Below are 20,437 nucleotides of genomic sequence, written 5' to 3'. Positions count from 1 at the left end.
TTACGAAACTTAAATATGTAACTATTTCTAAATGCGCTTCATGATTCGATAAGGTATTAAATATTCGAAAGAATCGTATGATATACGATATACGTAATTCGATTTTTACCTTTGAAAGTTAGAACCGATTAACGGCAGTCTTTGCTGCTGTTTAAGCGCTATCAGAAGGGGTTGATGCGTGGTTTCTTGGCCATCGCCAAACCGGGATCAGTTGGACATATCAGAGACCAAAAATCGAAGGGTGACTTTTCCGCCGAACCAGTTCGGAATAATCCGTGTCCTATCCGGCCGAAACGTTGACGGTCATCATTTTCTGCAATTCAAAATTTTTGGAATATAATCGTAGGAATATCATAGGGATCAGTGAAAACCATTTGTAAGATAATTTGAACCAAAAGAAGGCTCGATTGGTTTCAAAATCACTACACTTTTTCGAAAAACAGCGTGGCGTTAACGTCTGTGAAACAATGCTTTCCGACTAACAAGATGTCATAAAACGTATTATTACTGGCAATGAGTCTGGGATCTCTCATCCGAAGCTGTTGTGTCCTTTTTGTTTGCGATGGTTTCTTACGTTGCGCATCCCAAACCCAGCACACAATCCTGGGGAAGGATAGTTCGCATTCTCACTTTATCTCGGCTTCAAACGGATGGTTTTTGGTAACCCAGAAGATACTTGGTCTAAGACCGGCAGTCGTGAGCTGCTTGCTTGAGCCAAATGTGAACGAATCGGTCACTCCCAAGTGAATGGCGCTCAGAGATCTTTCCTCACTTCCCTGATTTTCTACACATGGCTCCACCCTCCTCTAAAGACATCACTCTTGCTGTTATAAACTCGGCTATAACCGCATAAACGGTGTCTACGTCAATAAGGAAGAGGAAAAGTCTTGGATCTATGCTTACGACCCGAAAATATATGATCAATCTTTTGAATATCTTGGCAAAGGTGAGCCGAAGCAGAGAAACACACGTCAAACAGGTCAAAACCCTAGGTTATTTTGACAGTTTTCTTCGATTATCGAAATGTTGTGCACTCCGAATTCCTTCCACTGGCCAAACTATCAACAAATAATAATCTTTGAATGTTATGCGTCGTTTGCGAAAAGCTATTCGTAAGAAGATGCCGGAATTATGGGCTGACAACTCTTTGTTTTTGCCCCACGATAATGCATCTTCGCTAATACATTGCTTCTTTATGAGTTTCCGACAAATTTTCAACCAATATCCTGCCACAACTACCGTATTAGCTCCGAGTGGTTCTTTCTATTGAGCAAACGCCAGACGCTTAATTATACCATCTATTGCCAACACCTGGACCGCTTGAAGCAGGTGATCGACCAGTGGCGTACAGAATTGGCCAACAGGAAGGGTGTAGTGTTCAACAAGGACAACGGTAGACCATACACTTCGTTGATGAAACTACGGGAGCTTGGATGGAAGGATTTATCGCATCCACCATATACCCCGGACATAGCGCCAATTGATTACCACCTGTTCCTGTCCATGGCGAACGCCCTTGTTGGTGTAAAGTTGAGCTCAAAAGAGGCTTGTGAAAAGTGGTTGTCCGAGTTCTTCGCAAATAAGGAAGGGGGCTTCTACGAGGAGGGTATTATGAAGTTGCCGTCTAGATGAAAACAGATTAACGAACGAAACGGCGCGTATTTGAACTGAATCCGAACACTGTAACACTTTTTATAAAGCATTGAATAATGAGCAAAAAAGCGGAAGGGAGATACATATTTGACAACCTTATATATATACATGTTACATAATTACGTCCCAAACATATCACTGAAGATGCGAAGCGCTTTCTTCTTCCTAACAAATATTTTGTGAACGGGTGCGTAGCAATATTTTTCGGGCCAAATTTCACGCTCCGTTAAATAGCCTATATAAACTAGCGCATGCTTATGTATAAGTACATATGGGCAACCTTAGTTTTATATATGTAAATAAATATACCATAAATGTATTTCATATTTGTGCACGAAGTCCACTGAGCAAACATACCTTATGCAAATATCCAATTTCAATTCGAGCGAAACGAGAAATATATAAAAATTCTCGCTTTATTAAATTTTGTCCCTGCATATTCTTCGATTTCGATTTTTGTATGTTTTGCTGTGGGCAAAAAATATTTTATGAAATTCGATCCCCGCATCAAATGTGTCCTCATCTGCATCAAAACGAATTTATTTACTCCGCTTCTTTTGCACATGTGTATGTGTGTGTGTGTGTACTTACACGTATTTTTCGGCAAATACAACTTTATTTGGGTTTCTCGTTTTCGATTCATTAACTTTCCAATGTTTGAGGTTGCGCCACGATCTGCGAATCGTCATGCTCATGTTATGGGCTGAGTTTAATCCGAAAAGGGCAAACCTGCACGGCACTAATCACATCTTCGATTGAACCATGACAAATACAAAGTCACATAAATCCGTACACGTACATATATGCGCACATTTTTTATGGAATTAACATCATCACAAATATCTGGTCTGAATTTTGGAGCGATCAAAATCGCTTCTTCAGTTTATGTACACAAATATATTTGGTATTTAGTACTAAGCTTAACACTTCTCGCCATTGAAATTGCCAACATAGGTATCTACCTACATACATACATACTTAAGAAGCAGATTCTGCGAATGTATGTATACCGAAAATCGGCGCTGTCAAAGGACAGAGCTTTTCAAGAATATGTCATGTTCTTATTAGTTCGATTTGAGTACTGCTGACATTTTTGGCAGTCTGTTGTTGTTGTCACTGATATTGTCACTGCGAGTGCCACTCAGCTGGCGGATTGAAGGAACTCCAGTATATGCCTTCATCATTACATTCATCATTTGTGTTGCTGTTTTTTTTTATATATCAGCTGGTATGATGACTACCAATGGCACAAGGAACAATAACAATAAGAATACTCGTAATACAAATGTCTTAGCGATGTTATATGAGAATATGCCTATAACATGAAGAAGTTTAATGCCAAAAATAAATAATATTGGTATGTATGTTCTTCCCTACTAATTTTGGAAAGCATATTCGAAGTAAGAATGGAGCTGTCTACCATGAGGTCTCAAAGCCTATTGTCCATTTAAAACTCTAGAAATATTAAAAAGAAACATTTTATATCAAAGCAATTGATTTATTCATAATTTCTTGAGCCATCTATGGGCTCCCATAATAAAAAACTTCACAAGAAGAAAAAACCTTAACTTCGGTTGTACCAAAACTAGAATGCTGAAGCTAGTTTCTATACACGTACGCTTTCTAAGCAGCTATATGTACTATAACCGCCGATCTATAAAAGCGGGCGAAGCTAGATTTATTAGTTTCCGTATGTGAGGGTTACGACTATTCGAGACTATCGCAAATATCGAAGGAATGATGAGCTGTATGAGATATACGACAATATTGACTACAACCCCAAAAGTATTCAACGCAGTACCCGCCGGGGGAAGCAGAGAAAGAGGAAGACTTCTACTCCGTTGGAGGGACCAGGTGGAGAAGGACCTGGCTTCACTTGAAATCTCAAATTAGCACCACCTTGCGAAGAGAAGAAACGACTGAGTTGTTAACTCGGCAATAACCGCGAAACCGGTGTCTACGCCAGTAAAAAATAAGAAGAAGCTGTGAGGGAGGATTTGACCTGAAAACCCAATTTAAATTTTTTAAGACGAAAGTAAAAATTGTATTTGAACGGACTTCTCCTCGCTAAATGGATCTCTTAATTCGGATATCTTAATTCGTGGGAAATCCAAAATTAGCTAGAAATAGGCACAAAATACTTGTAAACTAGTGTAATAAATACCACAGTATCACGCCGTAGGGACGGGCTGCTGTTACCATCGAACGGTGTCAAGTATCCATAAGCTTCTTTTGAAACTGGTCTATTCCCAGCTAGGGTAGGTCAGACCTCAGCTATTTACCTCTCAACTGCACTCACTTAAGTAACTTAAGTTAGTTAGCCCTACTTGGGTAGCGGGGGCTATACACAGGCGTACTTATTTTCCACTAAACTCGTAGGACTATGATATGTATGAGCTAAAAAGATGTTAATTTCAATATCATCATAAGAGATAAAAGATTCCGACCTTCCTGGAAAAAGACGAATTTAAATTGTTGTTTCAAGAGGAGTGCAGCATTTGTAACGAGCTCGAAAACAGCCAGCACAAATACTAGTATTGTTCACTAGGAAACACAGAATTTCGGAAATTATGGAATAAATGCCACCGGAATAACAATAGGAGTAAGCAAAGCAAACTACTTGGCACTCATTTGTAGATAGAAACCAAACTTAGATGCCAGGGCTTAGAGCCCTTCCAACAACACCAAAGCAGGTTCTAATCGTTTTTTAGCACTTATTGCCTGCAGCCTTGTTAAACAAGTATAAGCAACTGGCAGCGAGGTCTGCTAATAGACTGATTAAGTAGGAAAGACGTCTGAAGTAATAGGCATTCTAAGATACCGTTTCTGCCCAATTTTTGCACTTCCTTTTCAATTTGCTTGAAGAATAATTCGGTTAACATTGCGCGATATCGTTCACCATTGATGGTTACGGTTCCTACTTCATTTTCGAAGAAAAATGGGCCCATGATTCCACCAGACCAAAATCCGTACCATACAGTGATTCGTGCTGGGTGCATTGGTCTCTCGACGATTACGTGCGGGTTTTCAGTGCCCCAAATGCGACAATTCTGCTTGTTAACGTAACCATTGAGGTGGAAATGAGCCTCGTCCGAAAAGATGATTTTTGGGTAAAATTGACCATCCTCAGTCAAACGATCTTCTGCCCAATCTGCGAACTGTAGAATAGTGAATAGCGACCTATTTCGTAATTTTTAGACTTTTTACTGAATATCTGTCACTTTCCGAATGCTATATGTCGAAATATAGATAATTCAAATTTAAAACGTTAGATGGCCCACCCGTTATATGCATCTGGTTACTTGTAGATATCTAATCGACAAACATGTTATAAATATAGCTACATAAGTCTCGGTGGAAATAATCCCATACTTGCTCCAAAGGCGGAAAAACGTTGCCACAGATGCCGACTATTAATATTAAAAACGAATGACATACGAACTCTAGTAGGAGAGCTAACATGTCACTGTTTAATTGGAATATATTCCAGCAGACCGGGAACACAATACGATGATTATTGTAAGAGCGGTCAAGAAGTAGAAGAAGAGAATATACGAGATGTGTTCAAAAAGTATCGCGAATTTTGAATTTTCGCGGGTTAAGTATATTCGAATTTCGAATTTTTTGTGGCATTATGTTGGTACTCATGTCTTTCACTTATGCAAGCTCGGCCATTTTGAATATTCATTTCATTGTTGACAACTGCTTTGCTTGCACGTGTTTTGGATCGTCTTGGATTTTTACCTATCAAAAAAATTGCACCACGATAACGCCCCTGCTCACACATCGTTGCTTATGCGCGACTTTTTGGCCAAAAACAACACACTAATGATGTCGCAGCCACCGTATTCCGCAGATCTGGCCCCCTGTGATTTTTTCTTGTTCCCTAAACTGAAGAGGCCTATGAAAGGACGACGTTACGCTTCTTTTGACGAGATAAAGACGGCATCGAAGGAGGAGCTGAAAAAGATAAAAAAAATGTTTTTTTGAAGTGATCCGAAAATTGGAAAAACCGTTGGCACAAGTGTATAATATCTCATGGGGATTACTTTGAAGGGGACAAAATAGATATTCATGAATAAATAAATAATTAAAAAAAAACACAAAATTGGCGATACTTTTTGAACACACCTCGTAGAACATCTTCTATGTAAATGTAAATCTTTGCATAAGAAAATGATCGCAACTATCGGTCGAGCGTTCCTTGGCGATATTTCGGAGGTTGCACAGATAAAATCTTTCGTATTTATGAAGTGTATAATGAGATGATATTTCGGTCGTATTGGATTCACAATGGGGCTCCTAAAGGTACGTCTTCAGACATCCACTTTACCTACTTAACAAAAAAAATGTTAATTTTTCACAAAGCTTCACAATTACATACAAAAAGTGTCCATACAAAAAGTCGATTTTCATCGGTCAGTTTATATGGTAGCTATATGCTATAGTGGTCCGTTAACGGTGCCATCGACAAATAAGCAGCTTCATGAAGTGAAAAAACTGAGCCAAAGAACTCAGGGACTGCTTCGCGTATGTACTGACAGAGAAACGTACGGACGTACGTAAAATCGAAATCAGCTCAGTTCGTCACGTTGGTCATTTGCATATGTAGTATACTGTATATTCTCAACTGATATTACCTAGGAACTATTGCTATTATTAACTAAGCCCCCGAACAAATAAATACAATATTTATAAACAAACATAAGTTATTATTTGCATTACATAAGCAGCGATCTGTTTCAAATTGGAGCCTTCCTCGGACGGTCGTAAAAGTCGAATATACCATATTAAGGTTTATCTGATATGTAATTGCTGAATACTTTCGCTTTTATGGACTTTGTTTTATTGATGGTCCTGCATTCGACTTTCGCCATTGGGTTTCCAGAAGTATTTCCACACATTTATTGTCTATACGTCGCATGCGCTCAAGTAACTTCTGTTCTTTAGCCAATTGCAGATGAACACCATCACAAACGCAAGGCGTCTTAACCAATTTCTTTCCGGGCTCCGTAGTAGCAGGCGTCTGTTTATCGATTACAACAGCGGAAGCCCGCTGGCAACGACCTTCGATGCGCAATTTGTTCAATTTCACCCAAATATTGTCTAGACGTTCGGTTACATACTCTTTCAGCTGTAGCATTTGACATTTGTTTACCTTAGCATCCAGAATGTCTTGTATTTCATTCAGAGCTTTAAAAAAGACGCCATGCACCCTGTCCAATTCGACACGGCACCACTCAAACTCCGACTGTACCACAGTGACAAGTTGAAAACTGTCAAAAGTTTCATCCAAGCGTTTCATTAGCGCACACACCTCCACCTCAAGCACACATAATTTCTTTTCAATAGCATGGTAAGCTTTCAAGATTGGATGACACATGCGCATCAATATGTTCTTCAAAAACGTCGATCTGGCCAGTGTTTCACAAGCGATTTTCACATCCGGATCGAGTGTACTGCACAGGTCCTCGCATAGTTCATAGTAATCATCATCGTCGAAACGAAATGGTTCTAATGTCTCAAATCTTTTCAAAAAGCGCCGTATGCCAATTAAGTGCTCACTCAATTTCGCTTCGGTTTCATTGAGCTGCTTCTCCATCTCGTCTATATTTTCGAATTTCACTAAAACTACATCAAAGTTCTCCTCCTGGAAAATAATCGGTGAAATAGAAGTCGTCTGCAAAATTTGCTCCATTTGCTTGGCTTCATAGCCGCTTATTGAGACTTTTTCGTCTTCACAGTTCAACTTCTTTAATAGCAGATCCAGTAAGCTGTGTAGTACCATAGTATTGACGCCGGTCAATTGCTCGCCACCAAGCGCAATATTCGCCAACTGCTGCAAAGTGTACTGACCCGTAGGAATAGAATCCATTTTTCCGTTAATTAATAAAAGTGTGAAAAATAGAAGATTTCAAGAAAAATGCTTGACAAATTATTAAAAATTTCTGCTATAAAATATTTGTCATTACTTACTGAAGTGAAATTCTCCAGACGCTACATTTCATAACATTAGAATTCAGACTATGAAAATAACTAAAACACCGCTAGAGTATTATATGCATATACAGGGGTTTCCAATAAGAGTGATAAGATTTCTTTTCATAAAAAAAAGAACACTGATTTTTAAGAAAATTCAAATGTTTTTTGCTTAATGCGAACTACAATCGTTGCAATTATATTCCGAATATAACATCATTCAATTGACCTCCACAACTTCTTTTGCTGGAACGAATTTGATGAACCCAATTTTCGAGTACTTTTTGCCTTAAACGAAGTCGTATATCATGAGTAGCACGTCGAATATTTAAGAACTTGAAGAGAGTCTGGTAAACGACTTCAAATAACCCCAAGTAGTTTAATGGTGTTTAATTACAACTTCTTCGAGGTCATGCAATGTCACAATTTCTTGATATAGTCGGATCTCCAAACTTTACTCGTAATAATTCGGTTGCTGCACGTGCTGTTTGGCACGTAACCCCGTCCTGTTGGAAGCAGATGTTGTCAAGAGCAACTTCTTCAAATTGCGGCCATTAAAAGTTGGTTATCATCGTTCTATACAGCTCTCCAACAGTGCCACCAGCTTCATTTCGAAAGAAGTACGGACCGATGATTCCACCAGGCCAAAAACACTTTAAACTGTCAAAGGTGAATGGTTGTTTATGAATAATTTTGTAGATTTACTTCGCAACAGAATCCACTCAGATAAAAGTAACCCTCATCGGAGAAGACGATTGTCTCAAAAAACGTACAGAATTTGAAAATTATGTATGAAGTATATAGTATGAGTGCCAGAGAAATTCGTCTAAAATCAGTTGCTGTTCAGGAAACTATATTGCTGTACGCAAACTGATATAGCAAGGTCGTCTTATGATGACTCTAGGCATTAGTGCGATCGGCACATGTATATTCAATATTGCATGAACCTTTGACAGTATAGCCTTTCCTTACTTGTTGAGATATTCTTTTGAAATTTTGCACTAGTTCTTTTCTTTCCCAGAGAAGCAACTCATTTGTCGGATCGTTCGATATGGAACTACCATAGCATACAACTTTCATAAAAACTGATCAAAATTAAGTTCTTGTAGATATCTTCACGAAATTTGGCATTGATTATTGTTTAAATATCTCCGAAGAAACTGTTCAAGTCATAACCCTAAAGCACAAGAAGACAGCAATGCTCACACTCGTTCCACTGTTAGTGAAATGACCTACAACGCTCATGAAGATTCTTGAAATTCTGAACCCAAAACCGACTAATGATGAAATAAATCGATAACACAGATTGAGAACTTAGACTTTATTTTACTAGTCTCGAGTGTACGGTCAGCGTGTTTACTCCTAGTATTGCCTCTATAACTTTCAGTTCGCTGTAACATAATTGAACTATTTCTCGATGTCTTGTGACAGGACCGGCTATGGAAAATAACCACACATATTGTATAACATCTCTGCTCTTTTAACACTACTTCAAAAGAGAGTCTACTTTATTTGCCTTAGATTTTTCCGTTAAACATGTTAAAAGTATTGAAAACATTGTGCAGTTTTCAAAACTTTTTTTCAAAATTAAAGAATAAATAATAACATAAACATAAAAAACGACCGTGACAGAGTGGTACCATGGCACCAAAAGCGCAATTCACACTGGAGGAAATGACCAAGATTGCCTTAGGTGCGCCAGAACTGACCACTACGAGTGTGCATGTACTTCATAGGCTCATTGATGTGATACTCAAGAAACTTGATTGCCAGAACGATACGGTTTCGATAAAAGGCGTAGAATCCGACTGCTTGGCTGAGCTGTTGAATAAATCCAAGTCGGCGCCAATCACTTTGGACGATACACAGGTATCAATTATTGGGCCGAAATTTAACGCTATCACAGAGCTGGAAAGTTCAATCGACGAAGTGAAAACCAAACTTGATAATCATATACAAACGGCTAGAAAGTTTGGACACTTGTCTCAAATGAAATACGACTTAAAAGATTGGGAGAATTTTAAACAGAATGCTGATAGTACATGTATACCATGTGTTGAAGAGAACACCTTGGCCTGCTATATGATTGGCAATATTGACTTTCTCAAAAAGCTCCAACGGCGTATAGCCGAACCAATGATACTAAATCTGTTTGAATTTGAGCAGGAAATCAAAGATCTAAGCGAAGATATGAATCAGTTGATTACCAATGCCTCAGCCAATTTGGAAAAACTAGCTTTGATTGAAGGTTGTCTGCGCGCCGTTGAGGATCTAAAAGAACAGATTGAACAACATAATTTGCGGTTTCTCGGCACGATGGAAGAGGTGCAGGATATATTGGACTTTAAATTGGACAAATTGCAAATTCCGGCACTTAAACGCTACGTGACGATCAACCTAAGCCGCATCGAAGCACACATAGCGGTTATACAAAATACGGTCGACTGTCCCAAGCCGCCAGGCATCATCAGTAGCGGTCTGCGTTGTCTATCGTGTGGCGATCGACAGGTTTGTGCTGAGAAAGGCGTTCATGGGATGAGTCTGCTACCAGATGCTCACGCTTTTATGACGGTGCGCTTGCCAAAAGTGTGCAAATGTACGAAAAAATCTTTGAAACTGGCATTAGGTCGGAAGCAGACCCTTTTGAATTCAAATGTCATTCCCGAGCAGATCAGAAGAACACGCACAGATTCGGAAATGCCTACCACAAGTCTTTTCATAGATGACTGCAAAGCAATTTGCGTTGAGAATTTCAGTTTGTTCGAAGGCACCGATGGGAACTTGTATCGCAAAGGTTAGGAACCCTCACAGTTGTGCATGTGCAGGCACAGTACAAACGTACATATTATTATACGCTTATATATATACATACATATATATATGTCTAAAAATACGAGTCTATTTCAAATAAATTGCATTTATTTTCCTTTCAAGTGCTTCTTAATACCTTTGCAGTGGTCGTCAACAAAAAGAGGGTTTCTTGTCCGAGGTTGTTGTTTCCTTTTCATTCGGGCTGATTTTTTTTTTATCTGGCGGCTCCTAAACCCAGTGCAGAACTCTAGGGAGACAGTTTCGGCTTCTCACTTTAGCTCGCTTCAAACGGATGTTTTTGGCTGCCCAGACGAGACTTGGTCTAGGACCGTAAGTCGTAAGCTGCTTGGGCCATATGAAAAAGGTCCGTTTCTGGCCACTCTCAAGTGAATGGCGCTCAGAGAACTTTTCCTATTTGAATGAACTTCTACTCATGGCTCCATCCTCTCGAGTTACCAAAGTCTTATTTTGTAAGGATGGACTTACGCCGTAAAGTAAGGAAGTTCTTGCTTATAAAAGTTGAAATAAAAGTCTTGAATAGCATGATCGTGGAAGCCAAAAGTTTTTCTCAATAACTTGACTTGCTGCATGACATGTAGCGCCTTATTGTCGGAACCAAATATCGTCCACATCGAAATTTAAACAAGAAAAAGTCATTAATCACGGGTCTCACAATAAACTTTGACTTTTTTAAGACCACCAACTGACCAGATATTCAACATTCGTCAAATCTTGGAAAAAAACTGCGAAAAGAGGATTTTCATCGATTTCATAGGTTCTCAACACGAAAAGGAGCTGCCATTATGTCGCAATGTCTGAATTTGGTATCCCTTCAAAACTAATACGGCTGTAAAGCAATATCAAAAGTTTTGGAAATCACCTCTCCGAGCCGTTTTAACCCAACGGAGTTTTAGACAAGGCGACTCCCTACTCCATGTCCTTAAATCTATTCCTGGAGAAAATAGTTCGAGCTACAGATCTGAATAGAGAAGGTACGATCTTCTTCAAAAGTGTGCAACTGCTGACATAAGCCGATGACATTGATATTATTGGCCATAACAGTTCTCCAGGTTAGACAAAGAAGCGAAGTAAATGGGTCTGATAGTGAACGAGAACAAGACAAAATATTTCCTGTCATCAAGCATTGGCTCCCAGGTAACAGTTGGCAGTTATAACTTCGAAGTCGTAGATAATTTGGTCTATCTTGGAACCAGCAATAAAACCAGCAACAATAACAGCATTGAAATCTAACGCAGAATAACTCTTGACGACAGGTGCTAGTTCGGACTAAGTAGGCAATTGAGAAGTAAAGTGTTGCTTCGACAAAGAACGACCAAATTCCGTAAATTACTCATCATTCCCGTCCTGCTACATGGTCCTGAGGCATAGACAAAATCTAATGAGTCAACGTTTGGCAGCGGCGAATACCACAGTCGATGAAACGATGAGCTGTACGAGCTATGCGATGACATTGACATAGTTCAGCGAATTAAGAGATAGCGGTTATGCTGGATAGATAAAAACTTTCCAGCTCTGATAGTACTCGTTGGAAGGACTTGGCTGCACTTGCAAACTCTAAACGGCGGCAAACAGAGAAATGAAAGAATGATTGGCGCGCTATTGTAAACTCGGCTATAACCGCGTGAGCGGTGTCTACTCTAATAAAGAAGAAGGCTCTGATGGACAATTATGTCGACTGAAACCATGTCGACCTGTCAAAAAGACCAACTCACAATTTTTAAAAGAATATTATGTGTGAAAATGAAGTCTAATTGGTATTGTTTAATGACGAAGACTACTGATGAAGTCAATAGTAATATTTTGGAGAAACAGCGATTTCTTTTTTTTTTAATGTTTGAAGTGCTGTTCATATTAAAACTCCTTTCAACAAAACACTTGCTCTAAGAGCTAAGGGTTTATTATTTATAGCAAAAGTATAACAAAAATATATCGTGGTTACATTCCATATAATTTTCTACAAATCTCAGCATTCTTATCGTTTGTAGAAAGCTTTTAAGCCTTGCGATAATAAACGCCATTAGTACCCTGGAATACCTCAAAGTGGTCGGACTGTGCATAGCATGACTTGCTCATTTCTCTTTTTATTTTGGCCTCCTCCGTTCTTTCGTTAATGACTTTGAGCCGTTGCAGTAATTCTTTTTCCTGTTCCTTTGCCAAACATGGACCGATCCGACTACAAGCTTCGGCAATTTTCCGCTTTCTAACGTCAACCACTTCGGCACTGCGCTGCGGTGCAATCAAAATCGGCCTGCTTGTGCATGTAAGTTCGCCTCTACACGATAAACATGTTTTGGGCATACCTGAGAATTCTTTGGGACTGTCACAGCTTTCCTTCTTCTTTAGCATGGCGCAAACTTCATTGATTTTTTCCGTTTCGGTCTGTATGTATTTTTTAAGCGTAGGTAAAACCACCTTATACATCTTACCATCCATCATCCGCTGCAGTTCTTCCATGGCCTGCTGAAAGGATTGCTTCTCCAGAGAAATTAACTGACTGAATTTGTCAACATCGTTCGCGATGTATTCTATATATGCCAAACGCTTAGACTTTTCTTCTAAACGACGTTGATAATCTAGTAAATGAACATGCAACTCCTCTATGCGTTTCCTCATGTTCAGTATCGGACCGATGACAGGCTCCTCAACGATGCGCTTAACTTTGGTAATGAAATCGTAATTTTCCAAAAGATTGCAGCACACGTCCGCCTTAGTTTCGGCATTAGTACAATACCACTCACACGGTCCGCAATATTTGGACCAATCTTTTATGGAATACATATCGCTGTCTTTGTTATTACAAGCGCGTACTTCGTCCAAATGTTCGTTCAACTGATCTTCGAGTTGCTTTTGATGTGCCCGCAAATGTGCCAGCTTTTTCATTTTGTCCGAGAGCAGTTCCACTTTGTCGGTATTGAATGGTAAGGGTGCTATTCTGCTCTTTCGCAAGATTGATTGCAGGCATGCCGCCTCTTGGCCGTCCATTTCCACCTTTTCGTATTGGCAGTCGAGCTTCTTGAGCAATATGTCGAAGAGACAATGTAATATCGAGATATTAATTTCACCAATTTTCGGTGCGCCCAGCGCCATTCGTAACATCTCCTTCAGGCTCACTTCAATATGCGTTGTGGTCATGGTTATTCTGGTATAAAGTGCAAAAATATATTCAATTAACGCGGAAGTATGTATGAAAATACATATATATGTACACAGACGCTTTTTTTACTGACACAAAGTTGATTGATTTGCCATATTACTGGGGGAAAGAAAGAAAAACGTTTTTTGACTTGAAAAATAGCTGCTTCTGAGTAAAACTACCCCATCCATAAGGTGTTACTTCCGTATATGTTTTAATATTATAAGAAAGCCGCTTTTGCCTGCTAGAAAAATAATTGTAACGAAATACCTACCGATTCCGATTTTCACAAGAAATTTTTGTTTCCAACCTCTTTGGTTGAATGGGTACGTCAATAAAAAAAATGTGGGATTTGAATTTTGTTCGCTCATCTTATGGTCAACACAATCGGCCTACTGAGCGTACTATTCGCAACACCACCGCCCGTCTTGAGGCCCAACATTCATTTTTGGATAATGTTCGACCAAATAGACGACATCCACCATTCAGTGAAGTAAATAAAACAGCAGTAGCTGAGAGCGTACCCGAAGACCGTGACGAGTCGTTTCGGCGCCGTTCGCTGTAACTCGGACTGACTGATGCAACGACTTTGCTCATTTTATGTTATTTTAAATAGACGCGAACAACAGCGCTTCGCTCTGTAGACTGTTAAAAAGTTCCAAGAAGATCCGACATTTTCGAGCCAACTTCTAGCGAAAAATCCCATTTCTAGCTCAATGGGTATGTAAACAAGCAAAATTGTCGCGTTTGGCACGAAGAGAAACTTGAGGAGATTTAAGAGCTGTCATTTCATCCAGAAAAAACAACGGTTTGGTGTGGTTTGTGGGCCAGTTGAATTATCGGTTCATATTTCTTCAAAAATAATACCCTCATCGGTAACGTATCGGTCAATATCGAACGTTTTCCTGCTATTTGATGCCTGAAATTGAAGTTCGTCATCTCGGTGACATTTGGTTTAAACAAGACGACACCGCTTCCCACACATCGCCTCAATCCACAGATTTATTGAGAGAACTTTTCTGAGGGCAGATAATTTTACATTGAGGGCCGGTCGATTGGTCACCAAGATCATGTGATAGCACTACGTTAGACTTTTTTCTGTAGAGATATTTAAAGTCTAAAGTTTATGCGGACAGTCCCGCTTCGTTTCAGGCCTTTGAAAAAACTTCACGCGTTTCACACGCCAGTTACCAGTCGAAATGCTCGAAAGAGTCAGCGAAATTTGGACTCAACGGATGGAACATCTGAAACGTAGCCGCGGTCAACATTTGAAAGACATAATCTTCAAAAAATAAATACCGAAGATTGCTCTTTCTAATGATAATAATCATTATCCATTAAATTTGAAGCAACTGTGTTTTTTTTTTTTTTAACTAAGAAACCATCAAATGGATCACTCTTAATATGGATAGCTCATCTAACATATTCAATATTTGGTTTATCTTCCAATTTTTTTTGATATTACTTATGATTATGGGTCCAAATACTAAAAGAGTTCCAAGTTGCATCAGAATAATCTGAAGAGTTGTTGTCCATCCCTTTGGCTTATGCAATTGCATTGCCATCATAATTTCTGTGATTTTTCTAACCTCAATCATACATGCAATGTCTTGAAAAAACTATACACCCTATAGAGTTCTTAAATTCCCTCAACCTGTCAGGGGTTTGAAACTCAAAGTTAATGTGGCTGCCATACTGATGGCTAACCTGGATGCCCCCTGACAGTTATGCAGAAAATTTAAGTTAATTCCCTAGCTTACATCCTTTGAAACTATGAAAGCAGTTTGTTCAGCTGGTCCTCACATTTGTGGTATAGAAACAAATTCGGAAGATTCCTGCCTGCCGAATGGCAACCGCTTCAAAAATAACATTGGATGGTCGTAACGTAAGAGCGGACTCACAACATACATAAAAGCGTAAGCAATTCTTATAACCAAGAATATATCAAACTTAAAAAAGCCAAATCCAACCATAAAATAGCTAACTTGGCAACACTGAACTCCAAGCAGTCGCCTGTCTGTTAGTTGTTTATTGAAAATACGAAAATATTTTCCCCCGTGGTCGATATTTTGTGTTCTAACATAAGTAATTCAACAAAAAGTTCATAATATTTATTATAAAAGCTTTAAAAACCAAAATCCTGACGTACTACATTGCTGCAAAATGGCAACAACATATATTGAATTAACGCTGCGCGAGCTATTGCAAATCGCTTTGGGTAGCCCGAAAATTTCCAGTGTTCACATGTCTTTGCTACAAAGTTTCTTTGATATACTACTCAAGAAGTTAGATTCACGAACTGAGAGGATTGAAATCGACGGCAAGATGAGCACCTGTTTGCAAGGAATCCTAAGAGAAAGCCGCATATCACCGTTTCGTTTTGAATGCGTCAAAGTCGAAACATTTTCCGAGAATTTTGCAAAAGTGGAACAGCTTAAAGAACGTGTTGGTGTGCTGGAGGACAAACTAATGGCCCACTTCAAGCAAATACGACGTGAGGAAGGCATACAAAGCACACATTATAGCTTGAGAAATTTCGGAAAGTTTGCCGCAGCTTGCGAGAGCTTTTGTTCCTGTCCCAAAGCAGAGGACGAGATTGCATGCAAATTAATAACAAATCCACATTTCATTGTACATCTCATTGATAACGCCATAACCCCGCTGCTCAACGAAATGCATAGCAGACGTAAAAGACTTAGCGACCTGCGTGTGAAGTTTACCGATTTGAAAGATCGCTTGAACAAGGAGCTTGATGAATTGAATGAGAATTACAATCGTTGCATAATCACTGAGAAATTGCGTGAAGATTTTGAAAGTGATAAGATCATACTTGAAATGACAAAGACTGAGATATATAACATGTTGTTGGCTAAATTGGACAAAACCGAGGTGACATTTATCAAGCGAAGATTCCACGAACAGCTGAGAAAAATAGATAGAGAATGGAATAAAGTGCAAGCATTACTCAAGCGAAAGAGTGAAGTGAAAAAAATTATTGCCCCAAATCAATGCATCTCATGTCTGGGACCAATCCATTGTGTCGTGGAGCCTGCTAAACCGGTACCCTTAAAAATATGTGCTGAGCAAAAAAACAGTGAAGGACGAAAGGAAAAGAAACGTTACAAAATCAAAACATGTCCAAAGTTAATGCTAGATGAACAACAAAAACACTTGAAGAGAGTCTAAATTTGTGTATAATATTACAGCTTAAATACATTCACTATGATTTGAGTTCACAACTGAACAATAACACCCTTATAAGTTTCTTGCTTCTTGAATTCGAGATGTCATTGTTTTGTTGATTGATTTCGTCCATTTTCGGATGCTGTTCTTTTTCATCTTTATTGACATAAACACCGCTAACGTGGTTATTGCCGAGTTTACAACAGCGCGCCAGTTGTTATTCCTTTTTGCTGTTTGCCACCACTTGGAGCTTCCAATTGTAGCTAGGCCCCTCTCCACCTGGTGCTTTCAACTGAGAGGAGGTCTTTCTCTTCCGCTGCTTCCCCCGGCGGATACTGCAACAAATACCCTCAGAGATGGAGCTCCATTTGTACGGCGGGTCCTAGCCAGCATTGTGGCTGTCTCTTTATTCGCTGAACTATGTCAAAGTGTCGGCGTATATCTCGTACAGCTCATCATTCCAACGAATACAATATTCGCTGACAAAAGGCAAAGGACCATACATTTACTGTAGAACTTTTCCCTCGAAAACTCGACTGATCAGATGTTGTCATCGTCGATGCCTCTGCACCATATAGCAGCACGGGAATAATAAGTTACTTATGGAGTTTAGTCTTTGTTCGTCGAGAAGTCTATTTTTTCAATTGCCTACTCAGTCCAAAATAGCACTATCGGTAAGAGTTATTCTGGGTTGGATTTAGAGACTGTTTTTGGTGTTAATACAGGTTCGAAGATAGACGAAATTATCTTCGAAGTTATGACTGTCAACAGTTACCCTGGTCACCAGTCCAGAGCAGTATGGAAGCTCAACTGGTAGTAGTTTCGGCTACGAGGTCTGACCGGAAATTTAATTTTGGTACCACGGTGCGCTTGGAGTTTGCTTCAATCTACTCATGCGGACTGGCCCCTCGGGAAGTTTCGTGGTGGTTGTGGTTAAAACTGATACTTTGGCGGTTGGTTGAATGTGGATTTGCATTGAAACTAGGTGCCGGATCTAGTTGTATATTCTTGTGGAAGATTGTACCTTCTTTATTCAGATCTGCAGCTCGAATTATTTTCTCCAGGAATAGATTACAGATGGCGCACAATAGGGGTCGCCTTGTATGAAACCTCGTTTGGTATCGAACGGCTCGCAGGGCTTTGAGCTTACACAGCCGTATTAGCTTTCCGGACTGCTTGGTCTGCAATGATTGTAGCAAGACAGTCCCGAAAAGAAGGCTATACGAGTACGTTTGTGTGCTTTATGTTAATATAATTTCCGTTAACATTAGGATAACAGTACAAGCAACCACATAAACAAATTTCTTAATCTGGCTACGGTAGTGCTGCGGGAACGCGCCGTATTTTAAGTGACCACTATCCTTAGTTTAATTTTTCTTAAATTTTTAGGCATTTTCTTCTTATTGAGACGTTTTCTATCGGATGTGTAGCTTCCTTTAATTTTCTTTTCCACTACTTACCGCTCACGGCAAGCGATCGCAAACAGACGAGAATAATTCAGTGCTGCTTCCGCAGCTTTCTTCTACGTTCGACATCTGCCGAAGAAAGCGAAGAAAAACGAAATTAGAAGAAGGATGCAGTACAATTCCACACTTCCTTTAAGACAATTTGTGGAAAGAAAAATTTAGTGAAGAGGATACTTTAAGGAGAGGATACTTACGCTTTGAACATTATGCAATTTTGTTTTCTAAAAGCTCATCTATTGAAGTTGTGATTGAATTACTACGGACAGTAGTGTGCAGCATTGTCCGATTTGAACAATTCTTCAGTGATTGTATCGCTACCTTAAACAATAACTCGTCCCTTGAGGAGGAAGGATATATGCATAGAGCAACATTTTGCTATAGTCAAATTCCTTTCGCATCAGAAAAGCTGTCATCCCGACAACATTATGTGCCACGAGCAGGCCACTAAACACCTGTAGGGAACCGTTGCCACACCATGGAACCACTTTAGCTTTTTTTCTATAATATATTCGTTCTTCAATCTCGCTCTTGTTATTTTTACGTACTTTCTTTAGCTCTCACATCTTTTTTCTTTCATATGCTATAAGGTCAATTGGGGCATTATAGCTTACGACTAATATTGCATCACCTGACACCAAATAGTGGATAAGATTATGCAGCTCGGTTGGGAGATGATTTCGCTGTCTTTTCTGCGTGGTGCTGGATTTGTACCCAGATAGGATCGAATGTTGCGTCTAAAGAGTTTACTGCTTATGTAGCCTTTGAATATGCGTATTTGTTTGGACATTTTTTAGAGAGGTATATGCTAATTTGTTAGCAGTAGTAACTTTGTTTCTTCCGTAGCGAGCCGAAAATTGTCAAATGATTCTTCATGAAGCCATGATTCAGCTTTCTCCTTCCCCGTGTTTTGGGGTGTGATTGCTAATACGACGTCAATTAAATAAGATTTGTCTGGCTTTCATGTTTGGTCGTAAATAATGTTCCACAGGTCCGGACCTGTAATTGATCCCTGCGCTGCTCCTATCGTAATCGCAATTTGCCTTAATCGCACCACAGCATCGAAATAATCGGGGGTTTTAAGACTTACAAGTTTAAACCGTCGATAATATCCACCCACCTGCCGCTGTTGAAAGCGTTTCGAACATCTGAGGTCGCCAGCAAAACTATTCGTTTGTATTCTACGCTGAAAGACTTCTTCACTTTAAGGAACCCTTCCACGGATCCTAAAATTTACCTGTCAGATTTGAAACCGTGCTATCTAAGCGAGCATCCCACAGCTTTATTGATAGCCGCTATCAGTCCAGGTTTAAGTAGCCTTTCATAAAGCTGTCTCGCTGTGTCGAGCATGCATATTGAGGGTATGCTGATAGCAAGCTGGAATCACATTTTTCCATACCGATGAGTACAAATCGTTGTTTCTTTTAAAGTTCAGGGAATATTCCATCTTAAAGGCTGTCGTTTTACATATTTAAGTCAACTTCTGGCCGTCATGTCCGTCTATTTTAAGTATTTCTGCTATGATCCCGTCCTTGTCCCACGATTTGCTAGTTTTGAGCTTGATTGTTTCCGAAAGTCTTATAGCCCGTTCGTGTTCACTGTCTCTTTCATGCGTGTGGTAAGTTTTGCGCTTACGATATGGCAACGTTTAAGTCCCACAACTTTGTTTAAACTCCGACCTTCCGCATAACTATTTTATACCCTAGTTTCCAGGTATTTTTTTGACATCCTTCTGTTTTTTTTTTTTTTTTTTGCATATATCGATGGCAAGCTTAAGCTCCGGTTAATAATTTATTATTTCATAGGCATCTCTTACTACGTAGAATAAAGGGTGATCTATTTCAAGGTTTGCCTAGTTTTTTAACGAAAAAACACAGAAACTTTTAGTCTAATGGGGAATGCTTTCTATAATTCGAAAGAACATTCTTAGGCATTTATTTTTTGAAGATTATCACTTTCAGAAGCTTGCTATGGTTGCACCTCAATTGGTCCTTTGAGTCCCACGATCTTGGTGGCTAATCGACCGGCCCAAAACGTGAAATTATCTACTCAACAAAGTACTCTACTCTCTTAACCCTGCTGTTAGGTTAAGGACCATTTGGTCCAATTTTTTTTTTTCTTTGTAACATGCAGTCGCCTAGTTTTTATTTTGCCAGAGTTGAGTAAATAATAAAATAATAATATTTAGCAAATA

At 39.3% G+C, this 20,437-nt stretch overlaps 4 protein-coding genes across 4 annotated transcripts; 2 read left to right on the top strand and 2 right to left on the bottom strand.

Moving 5' to 3' along the window:
• Positions 1 to 6,367: 6,367 nt before the first annotated feature.
• On the bottom strand, positions 6,368 to 7,625 carry LOC105221857 (uncharacterized). Its single transcript, XM_011198991.4, has one exon. The coding sequence runs from the start codon at positions 7,526 to 7,528 to the stop codon at positions 6,485 to 6,487; it is 1,044 nt and encodes a 347-aa protein (XP_011197293.2). The 5' UTR covers positions 7,529 to 7,625; the 3' UTR covers positions 6,368 to 6,484.
• Positions 7,626 to 9,158: 1,533 nt separating this feature from the next.
• Positions 9,159 to 10,531, top strand: LOC105221844 (uncharacterized). Its single transcript, XM_011198973.4, has one exon. The coding sequence runs from the start codon at positions 9,274 to 9,276 to the stop codon at positions 10,429 to 10,431; it is 1,158 nt and encodes a 385-aa protein (XP_011197275.2). The 5' UTR covers positions 9,159 to 9,273; the 3' UTR covers positions 10,432 to 10,531.
• A 1,825-nt stretch (positions 10,532 to 12,356) lies between these two features.
• LOC105221845 (uncharacterized) lies at positions 12,357 to 13,770 on the bottom strand. Its single transcript, XM_011198974.4, has one exon. The coding sequence runs from the start codon at positions 13,594 to 13,596 to the stop codon at positions 12,457 to 12,459; it is 1,140 nt and encodes a 379-aa protein (XP_011197276.3). The 5' UTR covers positions 13,597 to 13,770; the 3' UTR covers positions 12,357 to 12,456.
• A 1,990-nt stretch (positions 13,771 to 15,760) lies between these two features.
• On the top strand, positions 15,761 to 16,783 carry LOC105221858 (uncharacterized). The gene has a single exon (XM_011198992.2). The coding sequence runs from the start codon at positions 15,761 to 15,763 to the stop codon at positions 16,781 to 16,783; it is 1,023 nt and encodes a 340-aa protein (XP_011197294.2).
• Positions 16,784 to 20,437: the final 3,654 nt, after the last annotated feature.

The sequence above is a fragment of the Bactrocera dorsalis genome, chromosome 5, assembly GCF_023373825.1.
Source record: "Bactrocera dorsalis isolate Fly_Bdor chromosome 5, ASM2337382v1, whole genome shotgun sequence".
Lineage (NCBI taxonomy): Eukaryota > Metazoa > Arthropoda > Insecta > Diptera > Tephritidae > Bactrocera > Bactrocera dorsalis.
This window is presented reverse-complemented; position numbering and strand designations above follow the sequence as displayed.